This window comes from Piliocolobus tephrosceles, chromosome 8, assembly GCF_002776525.5.
Source record: "Piliocolobus tephrosceles isolate RC106 chromosome 8, ASM277652v3, whole genome shotgun sequence".
Taxonomy (NCBI): Eukaryota; Metazoa; Chordata; class Mammalia; order Primates; family Cercopithecidae; genus Piliocolobus; species Piliocolobus tephrosceles.
Window position 1 is genome coordinate 90,447,025 of NC_045441.1, and position 19,804 is coordinate 90,466,828.

At 34.3% G+C, this 19,804-nt stretch overlaps 1 protein-coding gene across 4 annotated transcripts in view; it reads left to right on the plus strand.

Annotated features, from left to right (window-relative positions):
• CACNA2D1 (calcium voltage-gated channel auxiliary subunit alpha2delta 1) overlaps nt 1–8,580 on the plus strand; it is a 506,092-nt gene extending 497,512 nt beyond the window's left edge. For 2 of the 4 annotated variants that reach the window (XM_031936055.1, XM_023226696.2), the window contains exon 39: nt 4,517–8,580. In XM_031936055.1, coding sequence (XP_031791915.1) covers nt 4,517–4,633 — 117 coding nt within the window. In that variant the 3' untranslated portion in view covers nt 4,634–8,580. The remainder of the gene's footprint in view (nt 1–4,516) is intronic. The other 2 variants (XM_031936054.1, XM_031936056.1) reach the window with 1 other exon arrangement.
• The last annotated feature ends 11,224 nt before the right edge of the window (nt 8,581–19,804 follow it).

A 19,804-nucleotide genomic window follows, 5' to 3' on the forward strand; every position in this document is an offset into this window, starting at 1 on the left:
AGTTGAATAAATATGCTGCCTATCTATCTCTCGAGTTAATGTGTAAGAGTGCTAAGGTGCCATGTAGAAGAACAAATTATTTGCTAGGGGCATTATTCCTATTATTATGCAGTATCTACCTGCCTAAAAATGTTTAAATATAGATTTTCTTTGAAGATGCTGGGATAACTTTAATACAGACTTACCTGAATTCAAAACTTAATCCAAGATTTGATGGCTGTCTTCAACAGTGACTTGCATTTTGAAGGAAATTAAATGATGGCTATAATTCAGAAAAAAAAAAAAGATCAAAAACCTTTTAGCTAAATGACCAGAACATTTTCTTTTGAAAAACGTATTTCTAAATTTAATAAATTAAAAATTATTAAGCTTGTACTGTATGCAATTAGTTGTCCCAGGTTCTGAATGGGGAAAGAAAGGCAGAGTAAGAGTTTAGCAACAGTAAATTCAAAAGATTTTAGCCACTGGTAACACATGCTGTATAAAGAAAACTTTGGGGGCAAATACCATATGAATTTTACTATGGTGTAGATTTTTTAAAGAGTAATGAGAAAGAAAGGAATAAAGAGTTCTCAATTGATATCTTTAACAACACAATCTTTTAAGAGACGTTCCCCTATAAGGAAGTCTAATAAAATTAGTTTTATCATATTTTAAAATAAATATATAATATTGGCACTGATTCTTCTTCCATTTTAATGTTTTAAACTTAAAGTACTAATATGTTATTTTCTATTTAAATAATCGTTTAAAAATCAGACCGATTTATTTTATCTGGTCATGGTGTCAGTGGGATTTCAGTCTCTGTAGGACAGAGATAATGCTGAGTTGCTCCCACATCAGTGCATTTGTGATTTAGAATGTAGCCCATAATAAGACTTGAAATGATTCTATGACATACATTACATGGAGTTGCACCATGCAAAACGTATGGGAAGACATGATCAGGAAACTTAAAAGGCACATTTTTCAGTGTGAATTGACATGCAGACTACAAGGAGCCCCAATAACTTATCTAAACTACCACCTCCCAAATTGAAACAGATATATCTCATCATCACACAGAGGAAATGAAACAAAAAACACCCAAATATAAAAATAAAAACACTGAAATAAGGGCCAAAGAGAATATTTTTCTTTCCATAACACATTTGTAGATTATAAAGATGACAAAATATATTCTTAATACACAAATGGGTCTTGTTGTGTGGTAATTTTTATTCAAATTAACACTTAATCATAACTGGGGAGTACTCCTGGTTAAGTGACAATGACTTAAGTTAATACCTCATAGTGTTTCTAACCAGTCAGTGTGTGCTGCTTTATTGAGTACCTACTATTCATTTATCAAATCGTTACTATGTATCTAGCCACTCTTCTGTGTGTGAAATACATTTATATAAAGTATTTTTTTTTATCTCATATTCAATTATTACTGGTACCCTGTTTTTTATCTGGTTGCCCTACCTGGAGAGAAAAGCATCTGAACTAAACAAACGCAAAGGCACTAAAGAGTTTGGCCTGTTGCAGAGGAAGCCAGTGTTATTGAAGCAGAGTGAGCATGTGGGAGAGGAGAAAGTGGGAAGACGAGGCAGCCAGGCTCCAGACCTCATAAGACTTTGTAGACCTTAATAAAGAATGTAGATTTTGCTCTGAGAATGATGAGAAATGTTGAGCAGGGAGTGAAAGAATGTGTGGTGTTAAGAAGACTGCTTTTTGGAGAAGCATTTGCAAAAGGGCAGAGTAGAAGCCATGGGACAAGTGAGGCAGCTTTTGCAAAATAGAAGGAAGAAGTAATGGTGACTTGGACCTGCAGTAGTGACAAGCAGTAGGTTTGGGGATGTATTTTGAAGCTAGAGTTAGAGGATGGATTCCCAGCTGAAACCCCAACTCTGCAAAACATATAAAAAATTAGGTGTGGTGGTGCACACCTGTAGTCCCAGCTACTTGGGAGGCTGAGGTGGGAGGATCACCTGAGCCCAGGGAGGTCAAGATCGATCACTGCACTCCAGCCTGAGTGACAGAGTGAGACCCTATCTCAAAAAAAAAAAAAAAAAAAAAAAAAAGATGGATTGGATTTGAGAAAAAAAAGAGGATCGTACATTACTTGTAGTCTTTGGCCTTATCTGCTACTGTAAAAGTGCTATTTACTGATACCAGAAGAATTATATTAGGGGCAAGTGAAGTTTGAAATCTCTATGAGACATACAAGAGGAGAAAGTAGAGATCAATGAATACAGAGACCAGAGGAGAATACAGGATTGAACATATAAAAGACATATTAGGAAATGGATGAAATTTAAAGCTGTAGGACTGGATTAGATCATCTAGGAACAAAGTGTAAAGGAAAAAGAAGAAAGGAGAGAGAAGTAACACCTGGAAAAGTCTAACATTGTAGACAGCGTGAAGAAAAGGAGGTCAAGCCAAGGAGAGATACACAAACAAGTTTCAAGAAAAACCAGAAGAGTGGGTTAGCCAAAGATACACAAGAACATATTTCAAGGAGACAATGTTATATATTTGTCAAATGCTTCTGAAAGGTCAAATAGGATAAAGACTAAGAATTGATTATTTTATGATTCTGTTTAGATTTGGGAGGTAAATTGATTGAAACCAAAATTTTTTTCATAGATTCTTTTCTCCCAGCTTTCTTTCTTCTTAACAAACAAAATAGTTCTGCTGCCTTAAAATACAATTAAAGAAATAATTTTTATGTATTTACTATGTGGCAGCACTGTATTAAATCCTGGTGAACGAAAATAGTCAAAGTTCTTATTCTTTGGGAACTTAGAATCTTTGTAAAATTATTCAACCTATTATTTTGATTCTTAGAACATCTACCTTGGATTAGATTCTTTAAAGATGTTTAAATATATGATCTTTCAAATAATGCCATCAGAAAGTGGGCAAAAAAAATGAATAGACAATTTTCAAAAAATGATATACAAATGGCCAAAACATATGAAACATTGCTCAACATCACTAATTATCAGGGAAATGCATGTTAATACCACAATGTGATACCACCTTACTCCTGCGTGAATGGCCATAATCAAAAAATAGATGTTGGCATGGATGTGGTAAAAAAGGAACATTTTTTACACTTCTGGTGGGAATGTAAACTAATACAACCACTATGGAAAACAGTATGGTGATTCCTTAAAGAACGAAAAGTAGAACTACCATTTGATCCAACAGTCCCACTACTGTGTATCTGCCCTGAGGAAAAGAAGTCATTTTATGAAAAAGACACTTGCACATGCATGTTTATAGCAGCACAATTCAGAATTGCAAAAATGTGGAGCCAACCTGAATGTCCATCAACCAATGAGTAGGTAAAGAAAATGTGGTATATATACAACATGGAATGCAACTCACCCATAAAAAGGAATGAAATAGTGGCATTTGCAGCAACCTAGATAGAGTTGGAGACCATTTTTCTAAGTAACTCATGAATGGAAAACCAAATATTGTATGTTCTTACTTCTAAGTGGGAGCTAAACTATGAGGATGCAAAGGCATAAGAATGATATAATGGACTTTGGGGACTCAGGAGGAAGAGGGGAAAGGGATAAAAGACTACATACATTGGGTGCATTGTACACTGCTTGGGTGACAGATGCACCAAACTCTCAGAAATCACTAAAGAACTTATCCATGTAACCAAAAACCACCTGTTCCCCAAAAACTATTGAAATTAAAAAAAAATAAAAAATAAATATGAGGTTTTTAAAAATGAAATTCACTATGTTAAAAGGAATTAAAGGATATGGAAATTGTTATCAAATATAGAACCTAGGAATAAAAGATGAATAATACTTTTGCATTAAGAGGGAACTAAATGAGCTACCACTAGACTGTGGGGAGTTAATGTGAGTATATTCATTCTAATATTTCTTCGTTGTCTCAAGACAAATCTCTTCCTAGCTTAGCTCTTTATTTTGGATATGTATTTTCAGTGTCCTTTCATTGTTTATGGTTCAAATACATTATTCCTCATTTTACTTTAATTCTTGATGAAGGTCCAGATGCTATGATTGCACTCTATATTGAACCTTAGAAATTGTGTAAGAAACTTGGGAAATGGAAATGTATTTGTCAGTCCCAAACCTTCCCATATGGAGCATAGTTGCTAAAATCATAATTCTTGGGAATTATAAAACCTATTAAATTTTACATTTCTTGTATTTATAAATATATAGGATTTTTGATACTATGAAAGTTTTTTGCTTTAAAATTATTATTCAAACAGCATTTATTATTTTCTTTCATAATCATAAAAATCTACAACTAAAAATTTAAAGCATTTGTCAAATGATGCTAGGGAAGTTGCTTTAACCAAAATTCCTCAATGATAAAATCCAGGAGAAAGTAATTTATATGGATTTCAGGTAAAGCAATTTTATAAGGTAAGTTCAGAAGTGAAGTAAATATGGATTACTCTAAAAGGTGTTACTAAAGATTTTTCAAGATTTTTATTTTTATTTTTATTTTATTTATTTATTTTTTACAACAGGAGGATTATACTGACTGTGGTGGTGTTTCTGGATTAAATCCCTCCCTGTGGTATGTCTTCGGAATCCAGTTTCTACTACTTTGGCTGGTATCTGGCAGCAGACACCGCCTGTTGTGAACTTCTGAAACCAAATCTGCATAATTAAACTCCAGACCCTGCCAGAACATGAGCCCTCAATTACATTAAAGTAGGGTCAGCTATAAAATCAGACAAACATTACCTGGGCCTATACCATGGCATAACACTAAGGCGCAGACTCCTAAGGAACCCACTGGCTGCATGTCAGGGTGTCAGATCCTTAAACGTGTGTGAATGCTGCATCATCTATGTATAACATTAAAGCAAAATCCTATATGTGTCCTCTATTGGAAAATTTGGGAGTTTGTTGTTGCATTGTTGGTGATTACATGTGAAAGGGTTCCCCATACAATTGTTTATGAATCATAAGAAATGTCTTGATATTGACCTGGAATTTTGACTTGTTGCAGTTTTACTAAGAAAATCTCTAAGGGGAAATAAATTATTTTTGCCTTCACTTATTCTTCTGTTAAAAGTTAATTCCTGCTTTGAGTAACAATTATTGAAATGTATAGAGAAAGAATTGACATTGGTCTAAATTGTTGAAACACAAATAATGGCTAATTTTCTGTGAAAAATTTGCCATGAATAAAATGCCTTATGAAGAATGGCTTCTTTGCCAAAAATAAAACACAATTGATGACCAATTAAATTTTGATGGAGTAATGAACTGATGGTTTGAAAATAGTACCTAAGAAATTATTAAACTAAAGGTGCTTGAGGGAGAAATTAGAATATGTGACATATTTCCTCATAAATGTAAGCAAGCCCTTAATAAGTGCTTTGATGTAATGTTTCTTTTGTTCACAGTAATGTAGTGCTAGCCAGATATTTAAAAATGCTCTAAGAAAAGCTTGTTGGGGGGAGGGGGAAATGTTTTTCTTGTGATAAATGAACTTTGGTTTACCAAGGGTATTTTGCATGATGCTGCTGCTATTTTAACTTTTCAGTTCTTTTTTCTCTTACTGTAGAGTGTAGTCATTGAAAAGTTAACTGAGTGATATTATTGTTATGTAAGAATCTGAACCTTGCAGTGTAAATGCACTTAAGTCATCTTTTAAAATGTTGTTAAACTACTCTGAATATACTGTGCAATGTAAATGCTGAATGATTGGGGTTAGATAAATGGTGAAATGAGAATTAATGAATTTTATACAGATTCGTGCTTTCGCCTGATAACCTATGTACAGATATTTTAAGTACATAAATCAGATTTGACACATTTATTTTTTGAAAAGTACATATATGTTCTCAATGAAGAGTCATCCTAGGTTTCCTCTTTGTTCGTTTCAATGGTAGCACGTACAATCCAAAAGTTCCTGCTACTGCTGCTTTTGCCCTTCCATTTTAAATGGTATGATCGTTTGACCAAAATTTCCATGCAATTTGATAGGGTTTTACAATAATCTGAACAAATAGGAAACCTTGAATCTCTATGTATGCACATGAATACTTGATTGTGAATAATAAAAGTTGTTTTTTATACAGCCTCATTGGTGAAAATGGTTAGTGTAGTAAATCAGATATTTCATTATAGACTAATACGGTAGCAGATTATTTATGCTTTTAAAAATTATTTTCTGGAGCAAACAGTATTTGAAAAAAGGGTAAAAACTATGAATGTGTAATTCTAAGAATAGTTAATAATTTTACTGAAGGCTGAACGTATGTAGATATTTTTTATGATAAAATGCAGTTTTTCTTTTTTTGGAACATGCCAGTTAAAGGTATGTGTATATGCTGGAAATTTTCTTACATATACTTTTTAAGTCAAAGTTATTAACATTATCCAGCATGCTTTAATATGCTCCACATATCAAAGATATAACCAATAATTTAACGTAGTTTAAAAGATAATATTTGTTTTGTTTTTAGCTTTGCATACATTTGTAATTCCCTCCCACCACCAATATACCTTACGTACCATTTGTGTACATTTCTTTATTTAAGATTTTTTTTCAATAAAAAGGGGGGAGGGGGAAATGGAATCACTTTGCCAACTATTGTTCTAAGAGTTGATATCAGTTACCATTTCTAATGCATTGCTGTGATTTTGTAGTGTCATTCATAACTGGTATTGACATTTTAGAAAACACCAAAGTGATTTGAAATATATGTGGAAAAAAACTTCTCACTCTAGTAACAACGTTTAAATCATGTTGTTTGTTCAATATTTAAAAGTTATTGTTCAATTTTTGCTAGACTATCTTAAATCATGATAGTGTTGGGAACGGGGTATCAAAATATAAAATTGTTAGTTTGTGTATATAAACAATGCACATTGAAACAATTGAATTGCTTCCAGCATACAACAAACTACCTTAAAATTATGTTCAAAATCTATTAAATATATTTTCATGGCTAATGTCGATTATATGTTTTCATCAATTACACTGTTACTGTATTAATCGCAGTTAAACTTGGCATCTCTTGGCAGGATCCTATTTGATTTCTGTTGCCATCAAAATATATTTACATGCATGAGTTTTGCTATAAACCTTTATTTTCTGCTATAAAGTTATATATTATTGACAAATTGACAAATACAATTATAAATTGGGTAAGAACAAGCTAACTAAAAATTGTTCCCATGACTAATAGTAGTCTTCATGCTTTTAGCATACTTTACTTTAAGACAGTAACACTCATCCCATCAAATTATTATATTACATTTAGTATTTTTCTTTGAGTTATCTTGAGAAGAACTTAAATTATAGCCTGTTATTAATATTGATTTCCAACGACTGAACAGTATAACAGATCAATAAAAAAAATTATACACTGCTTTTACTATTTAATTTTTGTTATCCTCATGTGGCTTAATGTAGTCACTAAAACAGAGTTCAAGTAAGCTTGGCGATGGTGTTGAGTAACAAGAAAGAATTTTGCATTAATGATTTCTTTATATTTTCCTCATTTAAACAACCAGCATTACTGCCAAACACCAACCGTGGTCCATATTTGTAACAGGTTTTTAACATGACATAGTTAGCAAGTTTGATTGAAGAGATTTTTAGGTCCTGGGCCTATAAGATTTTAGTATGATCTTTTTTCATGTTTCTAATGCTTGAGGCATTACTGCTTAACTTGGGGAAAAAAAAAAACAGTGTTGCTGCCATTTGTAAGTTTTCCTATAATATTCCTTTTATTAACTTTAAAACTGGCCTTATGGGGTTCAAATAGGCAGTATCCCTTTTAAGTGACCTTTGCAACCCAAGTGTTACTTGCTTATTTGATGCTGTCTTGTATTTTAAATCTCATTTAAATCTTTGTGACCAACAAAGCTTAAATTTTGTCTTAATTTAAAACTCTGAATCTATTCCATTGATCATGTTAGACGTTAAAATGTTTAATGGTATAGTCTGATCTAGTGAAATAAAATGGATGTTGCGACTTTTTTAAAAGAATAGAATGGAATGACTATTTCACTTGCCCAAAATTTTAAATATTTTTTCATCTAAACTTGTATTGTTTCCCATAGCAGAATGTTAATATTCACAGTATATTTCTGTGAAGAGCAAACCAATACAATATATCGAGTGGTGAAAAAATTCCAGATTTTTAAAGAATTAAACAACCCTTGCCAATAGTTTCATCTACCTTATTTCTAGTTCACACAGTTATCTCAAAGAAATTCCACTGAAACTAATGGGATACTGTCTTGTGTAGATGCCAATTCAGTTTATAATGTGACCTAGTAAAGCTGTCTTTTTGTTGTGTTGTATGAGTGTCAGATCATGCTTTTAGGAATACTTTTATTAAAATGGTGTGCATTCATGCAAAAGGCCAACTGGCTTTTGTGAACAATAGATTTTTTCTCCCCTTTATTTTGTTCTCTTGACACTTTTGTGAAAATTATCTAGCCTGATAAAAACATTTTGTAAAAATTTGTATAATACTGTTAAAAATATTTATAATCCCAGAAAATGTTGTGTTAAATCTTGTGCAAAAACAGTATATTCAGAATAAAAGTTTATCATTTAAAGTCACCACGTGGTTTGGGTTTTCTGCTTTTTTAAAGATCCAGTTGGAAGAGACAGATGGCTCTGTCATAAATATATTTTAAGAGAGAATTCTGGATTGTGGAAATAAAAGTTGGGCTTAAATAGTGCTTTTACAATTACAAACCTCAACTCACACAAATACAGTGGATCCTTGAACAATATATGTTTGAACTGCATGGATCTACTTATATGGATTTTTTTCAACCAAATGCAGATTGAAAATACAATATTTACAAGATGGAAACCCCACATATACCAGGGGCCTACTTTCTCTATACACAGATTCTGCGGGGCCAGTTTCCAGACTTTTGATGCATGTGGGCATCCTGAAACCACTCCCCGACATACACAGAGGGATGACTGTCAATCCACTCACAACACCTTTACTGAAGTCTAACCTTCTAACTTACCTTCTCCATCGAGGCATTTAGGAACGTACTTCAGACTTTGGACTTCTTTTACAAAAAAAAAGTTCCCTAGGCAAAAATATTTCCATGTTTCTTTAAAGACCTCATGAAAGTAGGTTAAAAGAAACAAGTTAGAGTATCTGAAATGTGCTTATCTCCTATGCATCTAACATTTGAACAGCAGCTGAGGCAATGAAGTATAAAGAATTTTCCCTAAAAACCCTATTAGGTTCCTTTTACAGTTATGCTAGCTTATGACCTGCCTTCCTATGCTTACCTTAAAGTGATAAGCCTGATGTTGTATGGAATCTAGTAGAACATAGGCCTACTCGTCTTTTTTCTATCTGGAGAATTTGAAAAATACCTACGTATGGGTGGACTGTAGTATGTGGGTACCCATGATGGTGATTACTGGAAAATCTGACCCCCCATGTCTGATAAAGACATTTTAACAGAAAAAAAAAACCTACACAAAAGTGTAAGGTAGATTTCGTTTGTTTTTTGAACATCTGGATTCATTCTATACCAATTTCTCTCTTTAATTTTCTCATTCCCCAGAGACCTTCATTTCCTCTATCAATCATTTTGATCCCACTCCTGCCTCTTCTCTTGGGAACTTGCTTCATCAGTTCGTCTTTCTCAAGGATATTCCATCCCCCTTCTCAACAGGCTTCTTTCCCTCTGGTTTAAAGTCATTTGGAACACCTCTACCTAAAACAAACTGAACAATCAAACATCCACCCCTGCCCATTAACCCTATTACTTCCTAGATGTATAAAACTAGAATTATTCATTTGTACATCCACAGACATGTATTGGTAGTCTTTTCTCTTTGCATTATATTCAAGTAGGCCTTAGAATTTTAGATCTGTAAGACACATTGCCTCTGACCACCAGTTTTCACTACTGCTGAAAATTTTTAATTACTGGTATGAAGTCCTACTAAATTCAAGTTCTTGGACATTTCTAAATTCCTAAATGTTTTGTATCTCAAAGTGGAGTTACCCACCAGAGCACCTATATACTTTCCTATAAATTGCTATACAACTCAACAATGCTATTTTATATTTAATAAATGAACTGTTTAAAAATGTATTTGAGAATAATATTTAATATCACTACCATAATTGGAAAATGAATATAACTTGCCCAATTTAGTAAGTATGTCACATTAAAGTAGGTTCACAGCTATGACGATAAGAAAAAATGAACTCAGCATATGCCAGTTGTCAAATGTGCCACATTTAATAAATGCTTAGTGTATTTATTATGAAAGTTTAGGAAGTTTTTGCATAAAATATAAACCTGGACCCAAATATCAAACTGTATACTTTAGTTATTAATATCTTTTAAAAATGTATACTCATGAAATTTTGTCACAGTTTGGCTTTTCTTAGATGTGTAGAATTTTCCCCCAAATGACTTATTATGTAATAGTTTTGGGTCATTTGAAACTTTTTTTTTTTATCTAAAAAATAAGTTTATCATGAACTTTATATGGTAAGGATGAATGATTTAAAACATTTCTTATACTGTAGGATGAAGTTTCCATGAAAAAAAAAAAATGCTCAAAGTTTAAAAAAATAGCTAATGGATTCTAAGACAGAGAGCTTATGCAGTTCTAAGTGCTCTCTTTTCACATGAAGCAGCCCAGAGGAGTTAAATTGTGTCCAAGGCCACCACCAGCTCCTTTTGTCAAAACTGGACTAGGAACCCGAGTTGGCTGACTGTTGGTGACTTCCCTAGAGACAATGATTCCAGGCACCAGCTATCCAACATGTTGATATAAGGACAATGTATGTATAGGTTGGAGTAAAATGCAAGCAATGTTGGCAATTTTCTGTATTAGGAGGAATTCCCTTTTCCAGATATTCTTATTTCCCCTAATTGTTTAAGGAAAAATGATGTTTTGTGAAAGTATGGCATCATTGATTATAACTATTGTAAACAGCAAAATAGCAAACTCATGTTAGTTGTCATTACCTCTGTTACCCTCCCTTCTTTTATATTTTATAGTTATAGTGACCTGTAAAATTTCTTAATCCGGGAACTATAATACTACCCTAGTCCACATTGTGAAGGCAGTGTAGCCACGTGGTCACTGGAATTCCTTGCTTCGATTTAAAACCTGACTTAACCACTTACTAGCTATGGGACCATGGACAAGTTACATAACATCTAAAAGTCTCAGTTTCCTCATCTCTAAAATAAAAATACCAGTAACTACATTGAAGGATTGCCATGATTAAGTGATAAAATTAATGTAAATAACCTAGCATAGAGCCCAGCACTGTTATCACTCATCAATGCCATACATTATTATGAATTGTTATCATGACAATCATCTTCCTAGTACAATCTTCATTTTGGGCTGAAGCACTAAAGATCCTAATTATCTACATGCATCAGTCTTTTTGTGTTGTATAAAGGAATACCTGAGTCTGGGTCTTTTATAAAGAAAGGATGTTTGTTTTGGCTCATGGTTCTGCATACTGTGCAATAAGCATAGCACCAGCATCTGCATCTGCTCAATCATGGCAGAAGGCAGAGGGGGAGCAGGCATGTCACATGGCAAGAGAAAGCAAGAAAGAGAGATGCTAGGCTCTTTTAAACAACCAGCTCTCGCATGAACTAATAGACCAAAAATTCACTTATTACCATGAGGAGGGTACCAAACCATTCATAAAGGATCAGCCCCCATGACTCAAACACCTCCCAGCAGACCTGATCTCAGACCCTGGGGACTACAAATCAACATGACATTTGGAGGGGACAAATCTTCAAACTATATCACTGTAACCATTAATGTGTAATTTAAATCTTTTTTATTTTTATTTTTTAACTTTTAGGTTCAGGGGTATATGCGCAGGTTTGTTGTATAGGTAAGTTGCATGTCACAGGGGTTTGTTTTACAGATTATTTCATTACCCAGGTAATAAATATGTACCTGATAGGTAACTTTTCAATCATTTTCCTCCTCTTACCCTCCACCATCAAGTAGAGCCCATTGTCTGTTATTCTCTTCTTTGTATCCATGTGTACTCCATGAAACAGGCATTTATTCTTTATTCAACTGAAGTGTTAGATGTGGACCCTTTATACAAGATAAAAATAATTCCTTGAGGGACTACTGGCTGAGAGTATTGAAAATATAATAAATATTTACAATAGTGAGATGAGTGCTATCCTGTAGGAAATAAATATTCTAGGAGCTTACAGAAAAGTAACCTAGCAAGACTAGGCTGGTCAGAGAAGGCTGCCATGATCTTAAGCTGAAGGGAAGAAGAGGCAATACTGTAAGAAATAGAGAAGAGTATATGAAAAGAGATGCATCCAGGGAACTGGAAGTAGCTCAATGTGACAGTTAAGTCTGGCTGGAAGGGTGGGTGACTGAAGATGAAGTGGAAGATGCCGCTGGAGAGATGAAGAACCAGGGCCTGAAACTCTGAATCACATTGGGTATTTAAGTAAGTGAAAGCCACTGAAGAGTTTTAGGCAGAGAACAGTATCATCATATTTGCATTTTTGGACAACCACTCTGGGTGAAATGTGTTATTGATAGAAGAACACCTACAGATAAGGAGACCACTTAGGAGCCTACCATCGAGGTGTGAAACTTTTGTTGACTGGTAGGAAGGTAGATAGAAAAGTGAACTGATCTTTGAAATATTTAGAAGAAAAAAAGGAGAAGACTTTATGATTCACCGGTTATATTAAAAAAAAAAGTTGGGGGAGAAACAGAATTACTCTCAGGGTTCTGAAGTTTAACATCCTGACTAGCAGTGCAGTCCCCAAAGTGCAGGGGACAAAGGAGGGTACCCAAGGCAGGGGTGAGGTAGATGGGACAAATCCAGATGAGAAAATTAAAAATTGCTCTTCAGAAATATCGTGAAGGAGACTTTGTACAGTGTTGAGGATAAGAAGACAAGAAGATGCAAAGATGGGTGAGTCACTGCTGCCCAAGACTATATACATTCAGTGTGATTTTTAACACTGATTGCATGTTAGAAATGCTTATTGAAAGTTTTGTTGGTTTGTTTTGTTTTATATATTGATACTTAGGTCCCACTCTAATTCAGAATCTCGAGTGTTTCCTGCAGCCAGGGTTACACTAGCCAGGGGGATGTTAAGTGACAGGAGTGATGACTCAGATGCAGGATGTGTCTCAATTATACTTTATAAAACTGTATCTACATGCATTTTTTTGTTTCAATTTTAAATGAACACATTTTATGAGCATATTTTAAAACACATTCTGCAATCCCATTTTAATTGCATTATTTTTGAGGGCTTTTTATTCATTTTTCTCTTTGGATCTGGATTCTATAGTTGGACATACCTGATAATCAATACAGTTCTCATTGATTGTGGCTGATATTTAGGACCATTATTGGGATAATTCTTTTTAATAGACATTCTATTCCTATTTAAATCACATTAATAATATCAAATGTCTTATATAGTTGCACCACAGATTTCTATAAATATCAAACAAAAAGAACTTTGTCAATCAGGTTCTTTCTTATGGTAAATGATACCAAACAACAGAATAAAATTAGAAAATTCTGTGACTTGGCAATATGTTTTTTTTTTTTTACATATCACAGTGAAATGGCTATTTCTTGACACAATAAAAAGCTCATCAAACTTTTAAAATCCCCATTTCAGATTGATGGCAGGCTGCCTGCTCATTTTCATTTAGAGACTCTCAAAGAAATCTGACTGAGGCAAGAGAGACTGTGGTGCATGATAGAAGTTCCTGGCTCTACAGTCAGATTGCCTGGGAACACATCCCAGCTCCCCAACTTGGGCATGTCATATGACACTTCTAAGTTTCTGTTCCTTGTCTGATTTATTTTATTCACTCAATAAATACATGTGTATAATGACAATGATTATAGTCACTACCTAATAGTCACTCAGGCCGCTGTTTCTTATCTCAGAAGCTTAATCATTCTGATGCTGATGATTTTAGGAATGCCTGGAGAAACATGACATCAAAAAGATTTCTAAGCTATAACAAATATTACCAAGACCTCAAAATTTTCTCTCTGCTGGGCATTGGAAATATAATGATGAGAAACACAAACACAGCGCGATTGCAGGAGACCACAAGGAGAGTATTCGTCCAAAAATTGCATGAAGAGGCATATATTACTAACTCTAAAAAAAAGCACTATGTAATAAAAAGATCTTGGTAACAAGGAGTTGATGGCAGATGGAAGGAAAGAACCTGATGGGAAGTGACCTGTGTTTAGTGACTGAGCTGGGAAGAAGGTAGATGGAAGATTCACACTGCCCTGGGTGTCTTCCTCCAAATCTCAGCAACAATTAGACATCTGGAGCACAGTAGATATAGACTAGTAATGGAGAAGCAGATGGCAATGTTAGCTCTGGGACAATGTTTGACTTCAGCTAACAGCTTAGGGTATGAAGAAAGAAACTTCTTCTCACTTATGGGCTGATACTTAAGTTTCCCTCAACAAAAATGCATTACCTTATCCATTTTCTTGTTTCCTTTCATCAAAAATGTTTAATTTTCTCTGCTAAATTTCCACTTGTCCTCATTTTCATTAGTTCTCAATCTCCTGAAATTTCATCTCAACCTCTCCTCCAAAACTGCTTTGGATGATTTCCTAATTGCTCATTCCAATCTCAATATATTCTGTCAGTTTCCCTCTGAAAATTCAGACTTCTCTGAGTTCCAGTGCTTCACTGTTCTCACTCACTCCCTTCTCAAGATAGTCCAACGCATCTGGCCCTTAAATATTGGTGTTTATAAAATCTTTACCTATATGATTCTATTGAATGTTATGGTTTCCTATCTTCATTCTGGTCCAAATTCCCAATCGTCATTGGATACTCATACCTAGGAGTCTTAAATATATGACTAATCTAACATACCTAGAAAATAACTAACATCTTTCTCAATATCTCTTTCTCCTTTTGCCCTGTGTATTTCAGGACAAAGTCAAAGAGGCAAAGTCAGCTAAGCTAGAGCTTTAGTGTCATTAAATGACCAAATTCTGACAAGCCTACACCTTAAATACCTTTTGATTTCCCACTACTTTCCACACCCACTGCTACTTTCTTTCTTCAGACTTTTGTCAACTCCTGCCCAAACCATTTAAATGATTCCCAACTGGTTTCCCTACTTTGGGTTTCTTTCCACTTCAATCCACCCCCATGGTACTTATTTTCTAAAATTTACCTCTGATCACATCCTCCCCCTTTAAAAAATATTCAGTGACTCCCCATTGCTTATAAAATAAAATATAAGTGCCTTAGGAGGACATATGACACCAATTAGAAGCAGGCCTCTCGCTACTTATGACTTCATATTCCCCTCATTCCTATCCTAATACCAAAAAAAAAAAAAAAAAAAGAAATGCAATTTTAACTTAAAACTTACCAAATTACCTAAAGTTTTTCAAATATAATGCACTAATTCATTTTTCCGCACTGAACACGACTCCCACAATGCCTTCTCCTAACCTCCCTTCTACCATTACCTATATTTTAATACCCACTGTAAACACTACCACTCCTCTAGAGCATTCTCTGGTGTTCTGGAGTGGTTAGGCCATTCTCTCTGTTTTTCAACATAGATTTGAGTTTGAATGTTTGTCAGAATTACCTTAAATAACATTTATATTAAATTACTTCCTTTTAGGAAACAAAGAGGAAGAGCTTGGAAATAAAGAAAACCCAAGTATTTACTAGACACTCTGCTCTGGACCGAGAGAGATATTTGGAACATATCTCTGTTACAATCTATGAAAATGTGGCATACTCAAAAAAAAAGTGTGGACTTTAGAACGTTAAAAAACCTAGTCTCAACTGTAGCTTTAATTTTTACTCGTGTGAGCTTAGGCGATCAGAATCTGCAACTGTAAATTGTCGCAGCATTTTCTTTGCAATATGGTGGGAACAATTATTAATGATATAGGACAGGCACAAAATAGGAGGTTAATAAATAATACCAGCTTCTAGTAAAATAAGATCCTAATCTACTAATAACCATACTATCTCTGGTATTGCCAGAATAAGAAGAATGCTTCAAGTAGTCAAACATTTGGTTAATTTTTCAATTAAATTTCCATCTCATTTTAAATAATAGTTAAGCTGTGACATCTTCTGGAGGACATCTACTTTTCCTTCTAATATAACATCATTCCACTTAGTACAACCCCGTATCAGGTTAGGAAAACCTAATAAGACATGTCAACCTGCATCTCAGACTGTCTCATCCGTGACTCAAGAATCTATCCCTAAATTGTTTTTTTGAATCAGAATTCTGGAATTAGTAAAAGTGGGACTGGACAAAGTTAGAAAAAATGGCAGATCATGTGGATCATTTTTAAATAAGACAAGTATAATGATTTAAAAAATAAAACTGGGATGCAAAAACAGAATTCAAGAGAAAGTTTGATTTAATACTGGGCCGTTAAGTTTACTGATGGACTTTCTATATTTTCCTAAATTCTAGAGTCAGCAGAGCCTCAAGAAAGACATTAAGTGGCTCATAACTGATGGTAAGCAAGTCAATTTAGTCACTAAAGAGAGGAAAGTAAGTGGAAAGGAACAACACATTTTGATTTTTAAAAACATGAGGATGAGCAATACGGACAGGGCAAAAGTCTCAAGTCCAGTTGTTTCTATTTCACCTGTGACTAATACAACATGGCCTGTAACGAGGCAAAATTATGGTAGAAAATGTTTCTTTAAAGCTTGAATCCTTTACTGCCTTGATACCTCAACATTTTTTTCTGTGGTGAAAAGTCATTGTGCCCAAATGGCATTAAATTGAAGAAAAGAGCAAAATTGTAAAGCAATCTCAGCCAATTTATATTATAAATTACATATTAGATACCATAATACCAAAAGACCTAAACTATAGCCCTAAATTATTATTAACTATATAATTCAGTAAAAGATTTCTGTATATACTATTTTTCTGTTTCATTAATAGAAGTAAGAAATGCTGTGAAACAAGAATGGAGAATCAAGAAATTCATGAAATAAAAAACCTAAGAGAATGGTTAAGCTAAACCTGAAAACACAGCTTCAAGATGATCCAAAAAAACCTAAAATTGTGCTTTCAAACTATAGTGTGCGTTCCTGAACACCCAAGTACATGTCTTATTAATCCCTATATAATAGTGATGTCGCAGGGCCACTCCATCCCAAGAGATACCATTTAGGGTGTGAGGTGGCCTCATAAGCTAGATTGCTGCTGATTTGAGCCAGTCTGAGTCACTCCTTCTAATCCAAAGGAAAGACTGTAATCCTAATATATCTCAAACCCTTCTGTATTTGTCTCTTGGGATACTGAGAGCTTGAAGTCACTGAATCACTCATTAAGAATCAGGAGCATGTTGATCAATGCTATTGTCTTGCTGATAATAAGATAGTAGATGCCTCAGTTTTGTAACACTGAAGTATTTATACCACTGTGCTTACACGAGTGAATACTCAGGGGCAAGCTCCTCCTTAATCTCTCCTTGTATTGTTACTGATTGCAAAGGAGGAGTAGGGTGTACCTGGAGAAAATTCCATCAACCCTCTGAACCCTATTCTGTTCTCACCTGCCAAGGGTTATTCCTAAGGTTTCAAAGTCCTCAGTGACTCAAGTTGTCATTTATTTTGGTATTTCTCTTTCAGGCTATTCCTAAATATGCATTATGGAAGTTTAGTAGTGTGCCCTTCATGTAGTAGGATCAATATGTACATAAAAATAAAATATTAAACAGTGTTCACTAATACTTTGAACTTCCTATTTTCCAAATTAAAGAGAAATACAAAATTTTACTGACATTAACTTAAGTATCTCACAAATAACAACATAATTTCATCCAGTGGTTTCCTTAGTAGTATAGAAATCTTTGTTATTATCCTTATAGGGAAGTAGCTTCTCAATATCATTTTATCCCTTAGGCATAGGGAGTTTGTTATATATGATCATGGTTGCCTAGCATTGCTATAAATTACCACCAAGTGGTAGTTTACAAACAACAGAAATGTATTATCTCACAATTTTGGAGGTCAGAAATTCAAAATCAAGGTGTTAGCAGGACCACACTCCCTCTGAGCCTCTAAGAGAGAATTTATTTTTTTCTTGTCTATTCCAGTTTCTGTTACTCCAGGCATTTCTCAGTTTGTAGCAGTTAATTCTAATTTTGGCCTCTGCCTTCATATGGCCTTTTCCCTTTGTCTGTGTTTTTTCCTCCTGTGTCTTTTATAAGAGCATGTATCACTGGTTTTTAGGTTCTAACCTAAATCTAGGCTAATCTCATCTCTAGATCCTTAACTTAATTACATTTGAAAAGTCTCTTTTTCCAAATAAAGTCACATTCATAGGTTTCAGGGATTAGGACTTGGACATTTCTTTTTTGAGGACACAATTCAACCCACCATACGTATTCCCTTGGCATTATGTTATATGAGTAGAAAATGCTTATTATGAGTTCCCTAATTTATATCTCCCACCTTGATTTTTCCTTTATATCTGGATTCTTACATCCATGTTGATATAGTAGATGGCCAATTTGATTTCTCCATCTGAGTGTGCCTCAAAACCGAGGTACTCATTCTTCCATCTTCCAGGGGAGTTGACTAGTTGTGGTTCATAGCCAAGATTCTCCCCAGAAATTACTTTGGGGTGGAGGAAGCTGCTTTTCTCCAAGTAATACCCACTTCAAAGGGATAGAAGGACAGGTTTGGTAACATGTCTCAATTCAGCACATCTCTGGAGGGGCATCCCAGCTCCAGTTTCCCATGAGATTGACTGACACCTCTCTTTCAACTGTACATCACCAATTTCTTTTTCAATCCTGCTTACTTCCTTCACAGGTATTGCTTCTGAGGGTTCTTTGCAATAAACTACCTATATGCAAGTGTCTGTTTGTCCCCCCTAGAATGCAGCCTAGAAAAAAAAGACCCCTAATTTAACGTGTCCCTACGTAACTCTTATTGCAATGTATCCTCCACCACTTCACATTCTCTCCCTTCCATTAACAGGGTTCCTTCCCCATTCCCCAACTTTGTAAATGACATCAACATTCACAGAATTTTCTAGCCAAAAGCATAGGAATTATTGTACTTTGTACTGCTTTTTTTTTTTTTTTTTTTACCAGGATCCTATTTTGAGTCAAGTAATTTTACTTCTAAATTATATTGGATATCTGTCTAGTTTTCTACATTGCCATTAACACTTCCCTAGTGTGATCATCATCTCCTCCCATACTACTCTCAATTATTAGAACTGTGATCCTGGGCGATTTACTTACTCTTTCCAAGCCTCTATGAAGCCGAAAGAATAATAGTACTCATATAATAACAGTACTCAACATTACAGAGTTGCTTTGATTAAGTGGTTAAAAAACGTAGAAGGGCTAAAATAATACTTGGCATATAGTAAATGCTATCGTGTCAGTTACTATAAATATTCCGAAATTTAATTAGGTCGCCTCTTGTAGTGGGAAAGGGAAAGGAATACAAATGAGTGAGGAGAATTATCCGTGGACTTTTCCAGAGGTTGGCTTTGTACCTAGTATTAAATCATGCATATCTCATGGCATGTAGTTGCACCATATTATTCCATATGGTGGAATCTCAGAACCCAAGTTATTTTAAAGTAAATATTCAATATGCACATATAATAGCGAAGTAAATGTTATATAAAATATTTTCTAAATACTACAGTATTTAAATTTTATCTAAATGGCTCTAATTCAAGAACAAGCAGTTCAGATGCTCCCAGAAGTACAGGCTATCGGTGCATTCCAGGGGCACATTGT